We start from the raw sequence: 17,798 nt of genomic DNA on the forward strand, positions 1-17,798 counted from the left end.
GAGCTGGGTAAGGAAGGCAAGTGGTCTAAGATAGTGTATGGTGAGTGTACTGTAAGTGGCACAGATTTCTTGGAGTTGCCACAACTGTTATTCTTCCTTATGAAACAGACACCAATGTCTTTAAAGAGAAGGATGGGAATAGGACATTAAGGGAAATTAAGGATGCCAGGTATGTGAATAGTTTTTTACCCAGCAGAGCTAGCTGGTGCATATGAAAGTACACTTCCACACAGGCTGCTCTTGAAAATACATCAGGGCAACGAGGAAGTGCTTTCCTTTTAGGTGACATCACATGTGGAAAGTTTTGTGGCCCTGCTTGCAAAAGGAGGAATTTCAAATGGGTGTAACCCACAATAGGTGGTGACAGGGTTGTAAGACACATAGCTGAGTCAAAGGCTGTGGGTTGGGAAGGCTTGTGTTGGCTGTGTCTCTAATGCTGAGGAGGTAACAGCATAAGATGAGGAGGAGGAGAATTTTTTCTGGTGATGTGATGAGTAAATGACCTGTAACTAGGTGAAGAAAAACTTACTTTGAGTAATTGTTGTGTAATACATTCCAAGAGCAACTTGAAGATAGTTTGCTAATTATTCTGGTGTTTTTCTGCTTGTCCAGTGGTTTCTTCTCTAGTGTTGTGACATGTTATTGCATCAGGAGAGTTGTGTCATGTTGGTTCAAAACCCTTGTTGAGGTATGCAAGTTGCTGAGTCACTTTAAATAGTCTCACGTCTCCTTTGTATGTGGAAATGAGTGGAGTTTATGGCTTCATCAGCCAAATACAGTTGTTCTTCCACTTCAGTGGTGTCTTGGCTAGTGCAGGACTTCTACAGAAAATCTTCAACCAAATGAATGTTAAATTCTGAAGCCTTAAATGAGTCTGTATTTAACTATGTACCTTTATACATGAAGTCTCATGTCAAGGATGTCAAGGTGCACTTGACAGAAATACCCCCAGTGCATCCCTCCCGTGTCCTAAGGCCATGTAGGGCTGCTTGCCTTACAGGATTGGATGGAGGAGCAGCTTTTCCATGGCTATGTGCCTGAGCACAGCCAGCACTACCTTTGCAGAGCACAAGCCCAGGTGCTCTGTACCACAGTGTGTCTCTGGGGAGCTGATTCCAGCCTGGAGCCTGTGCTGTTACGGGAATAACCATTGTACAGCAGCAGGCTGTGTTCAGCTCCTCGTGTGGTTACAGTCACACCATCAAACTGACAAATGCATCCTTTCTTTAAGAGCTGCCTTCCCCTTCAGGGTGTCTAATACACTGCTCTTAAGTCAGTGAAGGAGTCCTGGGGACACCAAAGACTTTGAAGTGTTTCTCTGCAAGAATCCCAGCCCTAACTGAGGCCCAGAGGAATTTGGAAGGGAAAGTCTTTGTTTCTAATCTTATGAAGTCTCTAGTGGTCATTCCTCTACTGTTTGCTCTCAGGCCATGTCAATACACAGGTAACGGGGTCTCTTCCTTATCCTTATGCCTGTCTGTGATTTCTTTTTTAAAGAATCGATGAGCATTTTAAAACCAGTCCAAAGATCCCAGGGATTGATCTGAACTCCACAAGAGTGCTGTTTGAGAAGCTGATGAACTCCCAGCACTCCATTCTCCTAGAGCAGGTATTGCACTTCTGAGATTTGGATATTCAGAGGGAAAGTTAGAGCTTTGTCCCTCTCTAACATGTGAGTACCAAGCAGCATTGCTGGGCCAAGGTTGTATTGCAAATCTGAAATCCAGACACTTAATGGTACTTCTCCTTTTACCTGGGCTGATTTTGACCGCCTCAGAATGTTTCTTTTATTTTAAAAGACTTTTATTTAAAAACCAGTTTTATCTCATGGCATTTATACTTGAATGTCTGCTGAAATAAACTCTGTGTATGTTATATTTGTAATTATTATGTGTCTGTCAGGAATTGAGTACTTCATGGTTGTATAATTTATTCTAACTCAGAGAATTTCTTTCACAAGTGTAGAGCTGTGGGATAAAAGCATATATGTTCCCCTTGCCCTTTTTAGCTCTAATATTTATAGCTTTGGGTTTTTTCACTCTGAGTTTGACTTTTAAAACAGGCTTTTACCATTTCATCAGCCCTTAAGCATTGTCTACATTGTAGGTGCTCTATCCCCCAGGATAAGTTGTCTTTTTTTGTTTTGTTTTCTCTCTAGATATTGAAGAGCTTTGAAAGTTTTTTGATTCCTCAGCTGTCCAGCTCTCCACCAGATGTTGAGGCAATGAGGATCTATCTGATTCTCCCAGAATTCCCACCATTCCAAGACTCCAAGTATTACATCTCTCTGACCCTTCCTCTAGCAATGGCTATTTTGCGCCTGGACACCAACCCCAGCAAAGTGCTTGGTAAGTGTCATTTAAAAATTGTTTTAATTTAGAAGTAAAATATAATTACAAAGAACACTTACTGGGGAGGTTAAACTAATTTACCTTATCTACTTTACCCACATTCAGAGACTCAGTTCCAGATAAATTTGCATTTCTCTACAGAAACATAGATTTTTGTATATCATGAAGATGAAGTTATCCTATTCTCTTAAATTTGATCAGCTCTTGATCACTTTAGAATATTTTTTCTGTATAATGTAAAAAAAGAATGCTAAGTATAATATTAATTATTTTGTCCTCTACAAGATGCAGACAAACCTTGATCTGTTACTAAGCTGAACATTTAAACTCCTCTCCCATTTCTGAGTCTTTTAATTTCTAATATATTTTCCTCTGAGCTTATTTTAAATTGGACAGAACATATGCTGCTTAGTGATGTTTCTCACATTTGTTAAGCTACTACTGTTCTTGTTATCTTACTCTGTTTCTTAAGGCTGTCTTGTACTAAACCTGATGATATCATGTAAAATGCTATGTGGTGCATTCAGACTTCCAAAAGAATCCTAGGCTCCAGCTTTTACTTTGCAGCTGATTGGCTCTAGGAAAGAAGCCAATAGTCAGTGTCCCGTCAGGGGAAAGTAGGGGTTACCTGTCCTTGGCAAGAAAGAAATCAGCCTCTCTAAAGAGGGGGAGTTAATCCTTTAGTGCAGATGTGCCAGGAGACACACTGACCCCTGCTAGAAAAGTCTGTGGTGCTACAGAGAATTGCCCAGGCAGCTCTTTGCTTGTCACTCCTGTGAGACAGGTGTTTGCCCACAGGATCAGAGTATCCTGAATGCCAGGTACTTGAAACAGTGTCTTGAATTAAAGACTGAAAAACTTCAAATTCAGGCTCTCACCCTGATCAGGGCTTGGACTGGTGTGGCTGGATGGGAGTGTAAAGGGAGAAGCTTTTTGGTTTCTGGTATTTTGATGATTCTGCCTCACTTTCCTGTTGCTACAGCTAGGGCAGGAATAGGGAAGTTTTTTGAAAAAGTCTTCAGGTGTATTCCCATTTTTTTTCATGTGTAACCCCTTATTTAGGGGATACTCTGGCCTTTGATTGAGGTTTATATTGATGTCCTCTGCTTTCCAGATAACTGGTGGTCTCAGGTGTGCCCACGATACTTCCTCAGGCTCGTGGACCTCTACAAAGGTGCAGTGGTTTACCTCCTCAGTGGAAGGAAGACGCTGCTGATCCCAGTCCTGTTCAGCAGCTACATTACAGCTGCTCTCAGGCTTCTGGAGAAACTCCACAAGGTGAGAGGAAAGCCTGGGCATGTGTTGGCTCAAGATGATTCAGTCCTGTCTGCCCTTGGCCAGTCGTGAGCTGTCTGTCAAGTCACAGTGTGGGAAAGATGTTAGTGGCTTTCCTAAGTCCGAGGTTCTTGAAGATTGTTTAGTCCTGCCTCAAAGACTAGAAATAAAGTTACCCTAAAGAATGGCATCACAAACACCTGTCCCTTGACAGTCTCTGCTGTCACTGTGTTGTTGCAGGGTTTTTGGGGTGAGGAAGAGAGGGAACTGAAATAAGTTAAAAAGAGGTTCTATTTGATTCTTCTTGGTTTGTGCCAAAATATAAGAGATTGTGTATTGTTTGTAGAACATTCTGGGTCCTTTTGTTGCAAGGTGCTGTAACTGAATTTATGAAAACAAACCTGGAAAATACTGAAGATATGTTAAAATACATCAAATATTTCCATCTGTTCTCTTCACTAGGTGAATCAGAAGGTTAAACACGTGGAATATGATAAGTTTTATATCCCTGAGATTTCCAGCTTGGTGGACATTCAGGAGGATTATCTCATGTGGTTTTTGCACCAGGCTGGAATGGTAAGAGGTTTTATGTATAGTGATGAAATAGCTGTCCATGATTGTGTCTCTGGCTGTAGATCTGTATTTCCAATATCCTTAATCAGAGCATAATGTATTCAGTATAGGAGCTTCTATATGTTAAATATCTCAGATCTGAATGCTTTACAAAATTGACCTAAGAATAAAAAAGCTGTCAAAAGAGTTGGAGTTAGCAATATTTAACCAAAGCTTGCAACAGTCTCTGTGATTGTTCATGTGAATTCCATTCAGTCTTTGCACGAGGTGATTAATTCAGTCACTGGATCCTTTTAATGTAATCAAGACCTCAGGAGCCAAGTCCTGTATTCTAAAATTATAATTTTTGCCCTTTACTTCTGCTGTTTAGGCAGGTATTGTGAATAATGTAGCCAGTGATGTTAAAATGTTGCTCTGTAAGAGGAGGCAGTGTGGCGTTCTGGCTAGGGGACTGAACCAAGCCTCAAGAGATGTGGGTTCTGTTCCTGGCTCTTCCAGTAACCTGCTGGGTGATCTTGGGTAAGACCCTTCACCTCTTTTATGTCTCACTTTCCCATCTGTAAGAAAGGAGATAACTAAACTGAGGGCTGGAATATGCTGTGTGGGAACCCAGTGAGATTATTTAATCATAGCAAGGAGAGGAATCTCAGGTGTAAAAAAACCACCAAAAAACATCTGCCCAAGGATGCTGCAAGAGTAAAACCTGACTGTAGTGATAACTTCTGTGTGTGTTTTCATGGGCTTTGTAAGTGTTGTGTGTGCTGTGCCCCCATCCTCTACTTTCCATCATGCTGTGTGCTTACCTAGAGCAGAACAGTAAAGTGCTGACTTAAATTTATGTAAGGGATAGTTACAAATGTGTCAATATGGCTAATGATGAGTAATTTGCATTGCAGGGTGTTCTTGTATCACCATGTAGTGGCCTTATGATCTCTCATGTTGTCTCATATGGTTTCTGCGTTTGTTACTCTTCATAAGAGCAAGTTTCACTCATGGCAGACCAACACAGGATTCTGTGCCAGTCAGTCCTCTTAGTAATGTTTGATGTTCATGTTTTGAATTAGACTTGTGCATTTTCTTGAGAAGGAAGTTCCCATGCTTTTCTTTATTAGGAAGAAAAATGGGTTGTTGGTCCCAAAGGAGGAAAATTTACTTTGGGTCACCTTTGGACTAGTCCATCCAAAAACCCACGAGACACAAAATTGAAAGAGTAAAAGATTTTCATACTTCTCTTTTTCTTTCACAGAAAGTAAGGCCATCCATCATGCAGGTAAGAAAACTGTTTAAAGATTGTTCTTATTTAAATTAATAAATTGTTCTTATTTAAAGAAATGCTCTGGAAGCTGTGGATAGGAACAAATCCTGCCTGTCTTTCTTGCAGGACGCTGTGACTCTCTGCTCTTACCCATTCATCTTTGATGCTCAAGCTAAGACCAAGATGTTACAGACAGATGCAGAATTACAGATGCAGGTAATCATTCTCTCTCCCAATTTTCCTGACACATTTCTTTTTCTCTGCTTTTTGCAATGGTACCTGCATGGAAAGGGTGTTAACTGGGAGCTGGTGTGTGCAACACTTTATTGTTTCCATGATGCAGGAGAGCAGTGTAGCTGGAGAACCTCTTTGCCCTGGATACTGCAGAGGCAGTGCTTGGTGTCTTTCCCTTCAAAATATTTGTCTGGCAACATCAGGACTGCCAGATGTGCATGTGGTGGAAATTTAAACTGTACAGGGAAGGGTTAGTTATGTATTTATGATAATCCAAGGATAAGGAGTCAGGTGAGGAGCTCTAAGACTGGATAAGCAGACAGAAGTCCAGGTAAGAGCGCTCTTGTTTTGAAATTTTTGCCTGCTGCAGGAGTGGTTGTTCCTTCTAACAATGAGGTGAGTGTTGTAGACCAGCTGCTGATGCTGTTTGTGGTTGCAGGCAGCAGCTGCTGCCAGCAGCCCACCCACCCAGGTGCAGTGAGGGCACAGCCCCGGGGCCCTCCAGGAGTGTGCTGACTGCAGGTGTCCAGCTCCAGCACCCTGTAGGTGGCAGCCAAGCCAGCTCACAGCCCAGCTGTGACAAGGGCAGCTGGCCTCTGTGCCTGTGGAAGGATTTGCTCACACAAGTCCCTCTGGAGATGGGCACAGCGTTGGGCACTGGGACCTGTGTAAGCGGGGCATACAGGCACACACACAGTACAGAGGGAGAATGGGATTCTCCAACCCTGAAGAAACCAAAAAGGCAGAAAGGAACACCAGGCATGTAGTTGTTAATTGTTTTCCTTTCTTAGGAAGAAAAAAAGGCTGCTTTTCACTTCTCTTCTATTTACAGGTTGCAATAAATGGTGCAAATTTGCAGAATGTCTTCATGCTTCTCACCCTGGAGCCTCTGCTGGCCAGAAGCCCTTTCCTGGTACTTCATGTTCGCAGGAGTAACTTAGTTGGTGATGCTTTAAGGGAGTTGAGCATCCATTCAGACATTGACTTGAAAAAACCTCTCAAAGTAAGTCTCCCCCATATCTTTAGCACCCTCTCATTTAGCAAACATTTCTTTAGCTTTTCAGCCATTCCCATTACCTCTTCACCGGTGTGCAGTCGCTTCTCCATAGGTGTTGCACACAGGAACATTTGGTCTAGTCAGTGCAAGGATTGAGTCTTTTTTCTGACCCCTGGAGTGCTTTGGCAGTGGATAGTTTACAAGAAGGCAAGCGCAGGGTTTGCTCTCCTGGTGTGTTGAGTGTATAAGGGCCAGGGGAGGAAGCGTTTTGTGATGTTATGCAATCTCTGGTTTGCCCTTTTGCAGGAGCAGAATGTTTACAATAGGATGTGTTTAATCTCTGAGAGATTGCCACAATCTTCAGTAGCTGCTGTCATGCTGCTGCTTTGATTGTTGGGATGGCAGGTGGTTATTTGTGATTTGCATGAGGATTTAAACATTCTCAAAATACCTGATTTGCCACCCCTGTTCCCTTTCTGTCCCTGCAGGTGGAGCACTGAAACGAGCTTGGGTGTTGCCATGGGTTTGGGCATGTTGGTCAGATTGCTTTGCGTGGCTCTCAGTTAGAGAGAGGTCTGATTCACTCAGTCTCAGCTCTGCATCCCTGTCACTGGCCTGCTTTTTCTACAGGTCATCTTTGACGGTGAGGAAGCTGTTGATGCTGGAGGAGTGACAAAGGAATTTTTCCTCCTGTTGTTGAAAGAGCTACTCAACCCCATCTATGGCATGTTCACTTACTACCCAGAGTCAAACCTGCTGTGGTTTTCAGACACGGTAAGCCCTTGCCCTCTGTACATGCAGGTTGGAATAATATGCTGCATTTATAAGACAAGGAAGTTAGTGGCAAGCTATGGGAAAGAAATGTTCTTCCTCTCATTTTCTACTCATGATACAATGTGAGCTCTATTTTCAGTTAGTGTGAGTAGGTCCATTAACCCTAGTAGAATGGTGATGGTTGTGCCTGTTAAAGAGTTGGCTCTCTCTCTTTATTCTTATCTCATAATAAAACTTGTATTAAGGGTCAGGTGACAGGTAATAGAGCTCTTATTATCATGAGTGTGGTGGTCATGTGCTGTTTTACAGATTGAGAGGTTTAGGTGGTAATGGCATTAGAGTTCTGTGCTTCCCTTGCTGTTCACATAATTGCAGCCAATCCACTTAGCCATGCATCACTATCGCCTTCAGGATCTAAAGTTGGTAATGCTTTATATGAGGAGGCTCTTAAGCAGCAAGAAAGGTGGAAGTAGTGGAAGGTTGTTGGTTTTGGAAGAGTGTGGAGTGCAAAATCTGTACCTGTCAGATGGCTGGAGATGGTGGTTTATGTCCTTTTCCTGACCTCCATAGGTAGCAAGGTGGGAAATGATGTTGCTGGTCTTCCCTTGAGGTGTGGCTGTCCTGCTAGTGGTGTTACAGGGAAGGAAGTGGCCTGGTACCTTCAGTAACTTGTAAACAGTGTTACAGAGCATTCACTCCTAATGCCAGTGCTATAAACAAGTCTTTTGGCACCAGGAGTGATGACAGTGTAAGCGCTGAAAATGAGTCGTATGTTGGGAACATTTAACAAACGTGGGCAGCCAGGCTGTGCCTGACACAGCAGCGTGAGAGTCAGTGTGTGAGGAGGAGGAGGCCTGTGCTAGCACCTCTGCTCGTGTGTCTGCCTGGGTAGAACTGTGCTGATGCAAAAGCTTTTAATAGAAGACAGGGCCGGTAATGGGGAGAGGATCGTTAACACATTTTCTTGCAGTACATAGGCAGTAAACACTGAAGCACTGTTAATGTCTAAATGCAGAGGTGTTTAAAAAGGAACTAAAAGGCAGGTAAGGTGGAAAGCTGCTGTTTCCACAGTGATCATGGCTTACAACAGTAATAGAGCTTGTTTTTTTTAAGCTTCATTTCCATGCCACACATCACCAAGAAATTTACAACCAAAGTGGCACCTGATGGGAGCTCTCTGACTCTGTCCCAGTTGGAAAAGCAGTGTCTGGCTTCTTAGTGCATGGAGGAAAGGGTACTGTGCATTGCACCAGTGACAGTGTGTCTCATCAGGATTTCTCTGTGTGGTTTTGCAGTGTTTTGTTGAACACAACTGGTTTCACTTGATTGGCATCATATGTGGTCTTGCAATCTACAATTTCACAGTGGTAGACCTTCACTTTCCCTTGGCTCTGTACAAAAAACTCTTGAACGTGAAGCCTTGCCTAGAGGATTTGAAGGAGCTGTCTCCTACAGAAGGAAGGTATGAAAATCAAAATTTGCAGCTTTTCTGGAATATAGACCATCCAGCTAAGAACAGGAAGTGTCAAACTAGATAAAAGCTGATGAATAAAACACCTCCTGGTCTTTTTGAGTAACTGATTAATTGGGGTGACTGTGAAAACATATGAGGTGGTGGTGCATTTTGTGTACGACTTCTCTCCCACAGGCTATGGGATCAATCTACTTAGGCTCCCACCCTCCTGACCCCCAGAAACTGGGTACCAACACAGCCAAAAGGACACCTCCCACACCCCCTTTTGACAGCAGGGGTGGAAGCATGTCCCTGCCCGTGTGGTTGTGTGCATGATCCCAGATCCCAGCCTCAGCCTTTCCCCTCGAGCTCAGACTAGCAAGCAGGAAGCTGTGTGAAGGGCTGTGAATCGTCCCATCCATGAGTCAGAGCAGCTCTGACCTGCTCCCATGACTGGAAGAAGTTGATTGGAGTGAAAGAATTATTTTTCCAAGTGATATGTTGAATCTTTTCTGCCTAATTGCATATGGATACTGGTTCCCCCTGACACTCAGAAGATCCCACTGTCTGACTGCTGTCATTTCTGTTTCTGAGTTGCCATCTGATTCATCTACACAAAATGACAGCTGTATTTTTCAATAATGAGGTAAAATGCTAAGAAGACAGCAGCAGGATTTTGGGGGGTAGCAGAGTATTTTCTATATGATGGGCACACAGATACAGTCCACCTCTGTCTCTTCCTCCATTCCCTCAGACCTTTGTGTGGTGATGACATAAAATTAGAACTTTAGAACTAGGAATGTAATTCTTTTCCAAAGCCAAGATCATTTGTCTTGGTTTGGAAGGACAGGTGCCTGCTAAAGAAGGCAGGAGCCTCCCCTGAGATGAAGAATGCAAACCCTCCCCACCCCTCTGAATTGCTGTGAATTTTAAATTAAGGGGCTCTCAGGCAAAAAATATGGGAGCGGGAAATAACAGTTCTTTAATAGGGAAGGGGAAAAAAAATAAAAGGATGAAATAAAACAATGCAGCACACTAGAACAACCCTGACAGAGTCAGAACTCAACCTGACAGCCTCTTGGTCAGGATGTTGGTAGCAGTCCAATTGGAAATGTGGCTGCAGTCCTCCTGGAGTGTCAGGTGTGGTTCTGCTGGAGCAGGGGAGTCCTGTAGAAAAGGATGTAGTCTTCTTCTGCAGATCCATGGAAGTAGAAGCAGCTGCTGTTCCTCTGGGTTATCCAGTGGGAAGCTGTGCTGGTGTATCAGAATCTCCAGACTATATCTGGGCAGCAATGCTCGGCTCCTCCCTATGGGCGGAGCATCTCACAATGGGGTGTTATAGTTCTTATCAGTCATGCAGTGACATTCAATAGCTTGTTATCAGCAGATGTCCCCTGCCAGGGAGGAGTGATTATGATCACTCAGAGAGAGAGGTAAGGAGGCCCACTTGAAACAAGACAACTGCCATACAGATGGCAGTAGAATACATCTTGCCCTGCAGTCTGGAACATTGTTAAAGCTGATCCATGAGCTAGGTAATCATAGACTGTATTGATAGTTTCTGTGGACTGGCATTTATCCTCCTTCTAACAAAGTATCTTTTTAGTTGAGGTTTATTTTCTTTCTTACTGCCTCAGGTGACTCAGATTCTCTCTTGCAGTCTTACTACCCAGATATATGATGTTGTTTACTTCTACTGAATTTGTTTTCCCTGTTAGAGGTATGGCTTTTAAAATCTCTGATTATTCTTTCTTTCATTTCTTTCCCTACTTGTTATTTAGGAGTCTCCAGCAACTTTTAGATTACCCTGGGGAAGATGTGGAGGAGACATTCTGTTTGAATTTTACAGTAAGACACATTTGACATATCAGCTCTGATTGCTGTGGTACGGTTGAAGCCTATCTATATTTTCATGTGTATTCTGGCTGATTCCAAATGCCTATAGCACACAGCCCATGCTAATGTTAAAATGTTCTTTGCTGTCAACTCCCTTCTTCTTTTGTATGTATGTGGTCCTAAAAACTGAGGTAGTAAGTAGATTAAGCTCAGTCGTTTTCAAAATAGCCTTTTTGTCACTGTTCAAAGACCTGGTGCTCTAACAGGTTGAGTGATGGGTTCATCTTGAGCTGGATCATTTTTGACTCTCTGTCCAAGGCCTGCCCTGGGGAAAAAACAAGGTGCCATAAAACTGCTCCACACTGCGAAGAACCTTGCTGAGCAAGGAGAGTGGTGCCCATTTCCTTTTTGCATGAATGAGGGCGCATAAACTCTCTTAGATCAAATTTACCTCTGGAGTGAGTCAGACTTGCATCTGACTGTGTCTCCTGCAGCACAGAGCTGTAACTTGGGATGAGACAATGAAGCCATTGTGATGGTAATGCAGGCTGTGTATAAAAAAGAATGCCTTTAAAGTAACAAAAGAAACTGTTCTCCAAATTCTTTTTTACTCTTAAGGGCCTCTTTTGTCCATGACCCTTTTGCATACTTTATAGGTAACCAGTTAGTGTACAGAGTGTAGGTTTGTACTGCTGCCATCCTGGGCTGGCAGAAGCAGGAAAATGTGTCATTTATTTTTCCAGTGAGAGCAGATGCTGCGTTTCTGTTAAAAAAGGGAATCCTTTTTATTGCCAGGAGTCATGAGCTTAGTTAAAAACAGTTAGTTTTTAGTTACCAATCTCCTGGGGTTTTTTCCCCAGGAAATTTACCTAAAATAATTTTTATGCCTTTCTAAGTTCACATTTCAACTTCGTAGCAGTCCAACAGCAAATGTAGGTGATGGTGGATGGTGAAGCACACAGGGTACGGGGAACAGAGAACAGAAGTTTCTGCACATACCATTTTTTCTGGCCCACCCTTTACATGCCAGTCCTCAGCTAGGAGGACTCTGTCTTTCTTACAGGCACATGCCCTGGAAGATACTTATGGTAACATTAATTTCCTGGTTTTGTACAGATCTGCAGGGAAAGCTATGGTGTGACAGAGCAGAAGAACCTGATTGAAGATGGAGATAAAATTCTGGTGCAGAAGGACAACAGGCAAGTGGGGCACCTGTGGGGATGGACTCATGCTTGTGGTGGTCATGTGCCACAGAAATTCTGGCTGAAGGGAAATATGGGGGCTAATTAGCAGTCACTGTGAGCAAATTTAAAGACCAGTTGCTCAAAAGTTGCTGGGCACTGGTGGCACTTGAACAAAAATCAAGTTTTCATCATCCTTCCACCAATGTTTGGAAAACGTACTGTGCACTTTGATAGACATCTTCCCTATAAAAGGCCTCTGTGTAGACCCTTGGTAGTTTTTCTCATTTTAAATAGACATGGGAGACATGATTTTGGCCCAGGTTAATACCCCTGATGGCTCAGAGGGGAACTGTATGTGACCAGCAAAACTGAGCCTGGCAGACTTGTTTGTACTCCTGATTCTGGAGCCGGAAACTTTCCTTTGGGCACAGCCTGACTCCCATCCTTGATCACAGCCAGAAGGACCTGCTGTACTTGGATTGGATCCCTTTCCATTTGACTGAACACCCCAGAGTTATTACTAGCACAGCTCCCATTCCCCCCTCCTTTTTTTTTGTCCAGCTGCTGAACTATTTTCTTCCCATAATCTTGTAATTGGATTTCTACAAGTGCCTTTATTACTTGAAGCAGTGTTCACATTCTTTCTCTGCTGGCAAAACATTGTGATCCAGTGACTACTCAGCAGCATGGCTAGGGACTTGTACTAGGATTGCTGAAGACCTTGCTGGCAAGGCTGAAGATGAAGTAATTTCCTATTAATCTGATTATTTAAAAGGGTTTTGAATGTGTCTGAAGCCATTGCTATAGCAAAAGCTTTGTCTGTGTTACTTCTTACTTATTTTGCTACTGCCCAAAATGGTGCAATTACACTGGTAAAGAGCTGCCTCCATGCAAAACCCACATGGGGTTCTGTCTCCCTGCAAAGATAAGATGGATTTCAGGTAAAACAGAGGGGTGTTTAACCTACCCCTGCAACAGTGAAGGAAAGATAAAAACTGCCAGTGTTAGAGGCCTTTAAGTTTTTAGGGTTGGGCATATACATTCTAAAGAGAACCTATGTTTTTTTTTTTCTGTATGCCTTCCAGTACACTTGGGAAGAGCACCAGGGTTAACTACTGGAACTGTTTATTAAGTCAGGATAGGAAGCAAGGGAAGAAAATCCTTAAGGAGAAAGGCTAGTGTGTAGTTCCACCAGCTTAACATTCCAAAATTCAGTTGCTTTATCCTGACTGGAGTTCTGAACTCAAGCTAACCTCTAAATCCAAGTCTAGACATGACTGTCAATTTACCCTACAGTGCTTAATGACTTCCTCCACCTCTGCATTTAGAGGCTAGGGACCAATTTGCCACCCTATGGCCTGAGTAGTTTGTTGTGTACATGTCTGTTGGCACTGCCCTTCCCGTGTGAGGAAAGTTCATTGGGACCTGGGAAATGCACAGGATTGCTGTAACTAACAAGTGCAGAGTAGGAAATGCCTGCATTTTCCTTTTCTCCTTTGGAGTTCATAAAATGGTCTGGATGCAGAGTTCATGACCGTAACAGCCAGAGAGGAATTAAGCAACAGTTAAGTGCTTAATCAGCTTGAATTTCCCTAATGCTCAGGTGACTATGGGGGAAATGACAATAAAACAAATGCACTGGAAAATAACTCCCCTTTGGTATATGATTTTTTTAGTCCAGGTTTTTGGTTTTGTTAGTCTGCTTCCTTATTTCCTTTTTACTTCCTCACCTGTCCCTTGCTGCTTTTGCATAGTGTATGTGGTGAGAACTCCACCAAAAGGCAAAAATGTTTCTTCCAGTTGTCACCTCCTCAGCTTTACTGGTGGCAGAGAGCCTAGGGGACCTCCCATGCCCCCACTGCCAGGGAGTAAGCAGATACACGGTGGCATTTGCTGCTGAACACTCTGTCCATGTTCAGTGACTTGGTGAGAAGAGGGCAGTGGGTTGAGGCTGCTGGAGACTCTTGTTTGCAAAACACTTCACAAGCAGAAGCAGGAAAACTTGGCAGTGCTGCTGCTTAGACATGTGATTAAAAGTGCTTTCCTCTGCCTGCTTTCTCTCAATGCATTAGGGAAGAATTTGTCGAAGCCTACGTAAATTACATCTTCAACGTCTCCATCCATGAGTGGTACACAGCCTTTTCTACTGGCTTCCTGAAAGTGTGTGGTGGGAAGGTACTGGAGCTCTTCCAGCCCACAGAGCTCAGGGCCATGATAGTTGGAAACAGTAACTACAACTGGGAGGAACTGGAGGAGGTAAAGCTTCGCTCTTGTACTCTTTTTTTATTTTGCACAGGTGGCAGGATTGTGCAGTTGCATGAGGTGGGCATTAGTCTGTGTCAGGAGATGGGATAAGCTGTGATGCCTTTTTTTTTTTTCATGCTTCTTGTACACCTTGCTGTCACTCACATGAAAAGTTTCTCACTTTGCTGGCCTGCTGCAGATAAAGCTCAGGGAGGAAATTCAGGATGAGGAAGGACAGGGAGAAGGACTTCTATCTGCTTTTTTTAGGGATGAAATCTATGATGGAAGGGAGGACAAAAAAGGGTCTTCGTCTGTAGTAAAACTCCACTGCACAGAGCAAAAACTACACAAGTATTCAAAGGGGAGTCAGGACGCCCAGAAGGGGTTGTATCCTCTCAAAATCCATAGACCAGCAAGTCACTCACAGTGCAGAGTGTGTGATCCTGTTAAAAAATTCAGCCTGTGAAAGGCACTCCAGAATGGCTCTCCACACTTGTAATTAGCTGAAAAGCAGGAGGCTAATGTCTGCCTTCCTCACATTGCCAGAGAGCCCTGGCCATGTCTTTGAGCCATGCCATTGCCCATCACCCATGCTGTGTTCCCTTTCAGGCACAGATCTAGTGTCAGATACTAGAAAAGATCAGGTCCAGGTTCTGCTTGGTCTTTGCTTTCTGGTGCCACCTGAAAATGTGCTATTTTGATTTTTAATAGAGCGCTGTCTATAAGGGAGACTACACTGCCACACACCCAACTGTGAGAATGTTCTGGGAGACCTTCCATGAATTTCCCTTGGAAAAGAAGAAGAAATTTCTCTGTAAGTATCTTGCAGTGTTGCAGAATTGAAAGACTTGGGTGGGAGTGGCTGCAGAGCTTCATTGCACTGAGTTGAGTGATCCAGCGTGAGTGACAATATCTGCTAGTCAGAGCTGGGGCTTCCCTCTATTGTAGTTCTTTCCCTTCTGTCCTGGCCACCTAGCTGGCTCTAGGTGGCCCTGCTTGAGCAGGGGGTTGGCCCTGAGGACCTCCAGAGGTCCCTTCAACCTCAGCCACTTAGATTCTGTGGCAGATAAAGGATAAGATAAAGACGGATAAGAAGGATAAAGTCCGGTGCTGTGCTGCAGCTCCCCTGGGAGCAAGCCAGGCGCTGCATGGAGTCCAGTCAGGGTTTCAGCCCCTCCCGGCAGGTGGGGCTGAACTTTGCCTGGTGGGAGGTCCCTCAGCTGTCCCACCTGCCCGGCCTCCCTTGTGCCTCTGCAGTGTTCCTGACGGGCAGCGACCGCATCCCCATCTACGGCATGTCCAGCCTGCGCATCATCATCCAGTCGACGCCCAGTGGGGAGCAGTACCTGCCCGTGGCTCACACCTGCTACAACCTGCTGGACCTGCCCAAGTACAGCAGCAAGGAGATCCTCAGCGCCCGCCTCGTGCAGGCCATCGACCACTACGAGGGCTTCAGCTTGGCCTGACCCCGTGGGGCCGGCGCGGACTCTTGGGTGCTGAGCAGCGGAACGATGGGCTTGGGATTTATTTTTGTAAGGGAATAGATCTGAACTACTTTTTTTTTTTTTTTTTTTTTTTTTTTTTTTTGGGAGGGGGGGTAAATATAAACAATAATAATAGAGATGATGCAGTCTCAGCCTGATGCTGCCAGCATTTTTTGGGGCTTCAGTAGGGAGCGGCTCTTGCTTTGAATTTTTTCATCTGCTGAACAAAACCAGTTCAGTGGGCATTTCTGTTGTTTCCCCTCCAACTTGACATCACTGCCCTCCTGGCAATTCCTTGTAGTTTGCTTTTGTTGCCCCCATACACACACACTCTTACCTCTTATTTTAGTTCAGCTGAAATATTTTGATGTCCCTTGCATTTAGGGTATGGTGGAAACAGGATGAAATAGCGACCTCCTTCTTGAAAAGCTGTGATTTCCCCCCCACCCTTTTTTCCTCCCTTTTTTAAATGCAAGCTGGTTCTTGCTTGCTTTGAATGGAAATATCTCCTCTGCCTTTCAGACCTTGGTGGATGGTACTGGGCTGGGATGTCATTTGTGACCCCAGAGCGGTGCATTAGTGATGTTCCATCTGTTTGCACCAGGATGTCTCATGGAAAATATGGTAGTTTACAGAGGTTAGCTTGTTTTTCCTCACTTGTCTTGAAATTTGTTTTAAAGCTTTTTAAAGAAGCCTCAGAATCCCTCTGGAGTGGTGTTTGTGTTCGGGCTTGTGGAAGGACAAACCCTGCCTTTTCGTAGCAGGTTTCTCTAAATGCCTCCCTCCTGTTGTGTTACTGTCCTGGCAGGTCTGCAGTCTGGATGGGTGGGCTGCCCTCTTTTTCCATCCCAACAGCCCTGCTACTCCAATACAACATGAGGTGGCTGCCTTTACTGCTGCCACCTTTGTCCAGAGGAGCTGTGTGCGTGGATGTGTGAATGCAGGGGTGTGTGAGTGTGGGAGATGTGTGCAATCTCTCCAGTCTCATCAGGTCAGGTCAAAGAAAGGAGTAGAAGATACACACTTGAGTGATAGCCCCCTGTCTGGAGATTGGTTTGATCTTTGCAGTTAGGCTTATTACTTTTGCTGTTTGAGAACAGCCCTCTCTCTTGGCAGCTGTTTTGCCAGGGGGCCTGAAGGACATTCTGTACGAATTAGACTGAAAATGTAGAAAAATCTCTACCTAAATCTATCCTGTATAATTGGAGAGCTTTTGTCCTCTTTTCCTCAGTCTCACTGCCCCATTAAGTGAAGTTTGAATGATTTTTCTCCTTTCTCCCTTGCCATTTTTCAGATCTTGGTGTAAATCTCATTTTAAGCCTAGGGTGGTTTTGACATTGACTTGTTATTAGGACATAGTATTTATGCACCATGTTCAATTTACAGTATTGAACTTTGCACCTCGTTACAAAAGGTTTTAGGCTTCTGGATTGTTCTTTTTTTTAAAGACGAGCTGTGGGCTACATTGAGAGCCCCCCAGCCTCTTTCTAATGCAGCATTGAAGACAAATATACAATTATATCAAATGTTTATTTTCGATGTGTGTGTACATAGTACAGTATTATGCAATAAATTTGATGTTTAATTCTGATGGAGTGGCTGCCTTTCTGTGTGGGGAGCAAAGGAGAGGCTGTTCCAGGCACCAGCACTGCCTCTCCCCCTGTCATGTCTCAGACAAAGGGAAGTCCTCTGAGGAAGAGCTTGCACTTGAGACCAGCCCTTAGTCATTCCATCAATGCATATGTGGTTAGACACATATATTGCACATACTTATTTGTTTAGGTGGATGGATCATATGTGGACAAAGGAGTAGGCACATATCCTCTTCCATACAGTGTAATGTGTGCTCATTACTGTGTGACCTGTATTATTGTGTAAAGTCTAGCTACTGTTGTATCTAGTGTATATAGTCTATATTTTGTATATAGTGGGTTGCATTATTGTAGATAACACTTATTACACTACAGAGGTAAGTGTGCATATGTTTTATATATTATATAAATGCAAAATGTGTGTATATATCTGTATTTATATATCAGATATCTCTTTTCCAGTAGCAAGTGTCAGCCCTGTTCAGCTGAGGAGGAGGAGGCAGAAGGGGCCAGGGCTGTTGAGGACTTTATGAGCCACTTTATTGG

The 17,798-nt window shown here is 43.8% G+C and overlaps 1 protein-coding gene across 4 annotated transcripts in view; it reads left to right on the top strand.

Moving 5' to 3' along the window:
• Positions 1–17,251, top strand: part of HERC3 (HECT and RLD domain containing E3 ubiquitin protein ligase 3) — a 44,698-nt gene extending 27,447 nt beyond the window's left edge. Inside the window, exons 12-25 of one of the 4 annotated variants that reach the window (XM_059844087.1) lie at positions 1,498–1,609; positions 2,159–2,348; positions 3,466–3,629; positions 4,089–4,202; positions 5,446–5,469; positions 5,581–5,670; positions 6,521–6,691; positions 7,316–7,459; positions 8,755–8,921; positions 10,694–10,760; positions 11,865–11,947; positions 14,005–14,188; positions 14,888–14,990; positions 15,434–17,251. In XM_059844087.1, coding sequence (XP_059700070.1) covers positions 1,498–1,609; positions 2,159–2,348; positions 3,466–3,629; positions 4,089–4,202; positions 5,446–5,469; positions 5,581–5,670; positions 6,521–6,691; positions 7,316–7,459; positions 8,755–8,921; positions 10,694–10,760; positions 11,865–11,947; positions 14,005–14,188; positions 14,888–14,990; positions 15,434–15,642 — 1,822 coding nt within the window. In that variant the 3' untranslated portion in view covers positions 15,643–17,251. Of the gene's footprint in view, positions 1–1,497; positions 1,610–2,158; positions 2,349–3,465; positions 3,630–4,088; positions 4,203–4,569; positions 5,470–5,580; positions 5,671–6,520; positions 6,692–7,315; positions 7,460–8,754; positions 8,922–10,693; positions 10,761–11,864; positions 11,948–14,004; positions 14,189–14,887; positions 14,991–15,433 lie in introns of those variants that run through there. The other 3 variants (XM_059844088.1, XM_059844090.1, XR_009486164.1) reach the window with 3 other exon arrangements.
• The last annotated feature ends 547 nt before the right edge of the window (positions 17,252–17,798 follow it).

This window comes from Haemorhous mexicanus, chromosome 4 (assembly GCF_027477595.1).
Source record: "Haemorhous mexicanus isolate bHaeMex1 chromosome 4, bHaeMex1.pri, whole genome shotgun sequence".
Classification (NCBI taxonomy): domain Eukaryota; kingdom Metazoa; phylum Chordata; class Aves; order Passeriformes; family Fringillidae; genus Haemorhous; species Haemorhous mexicanus.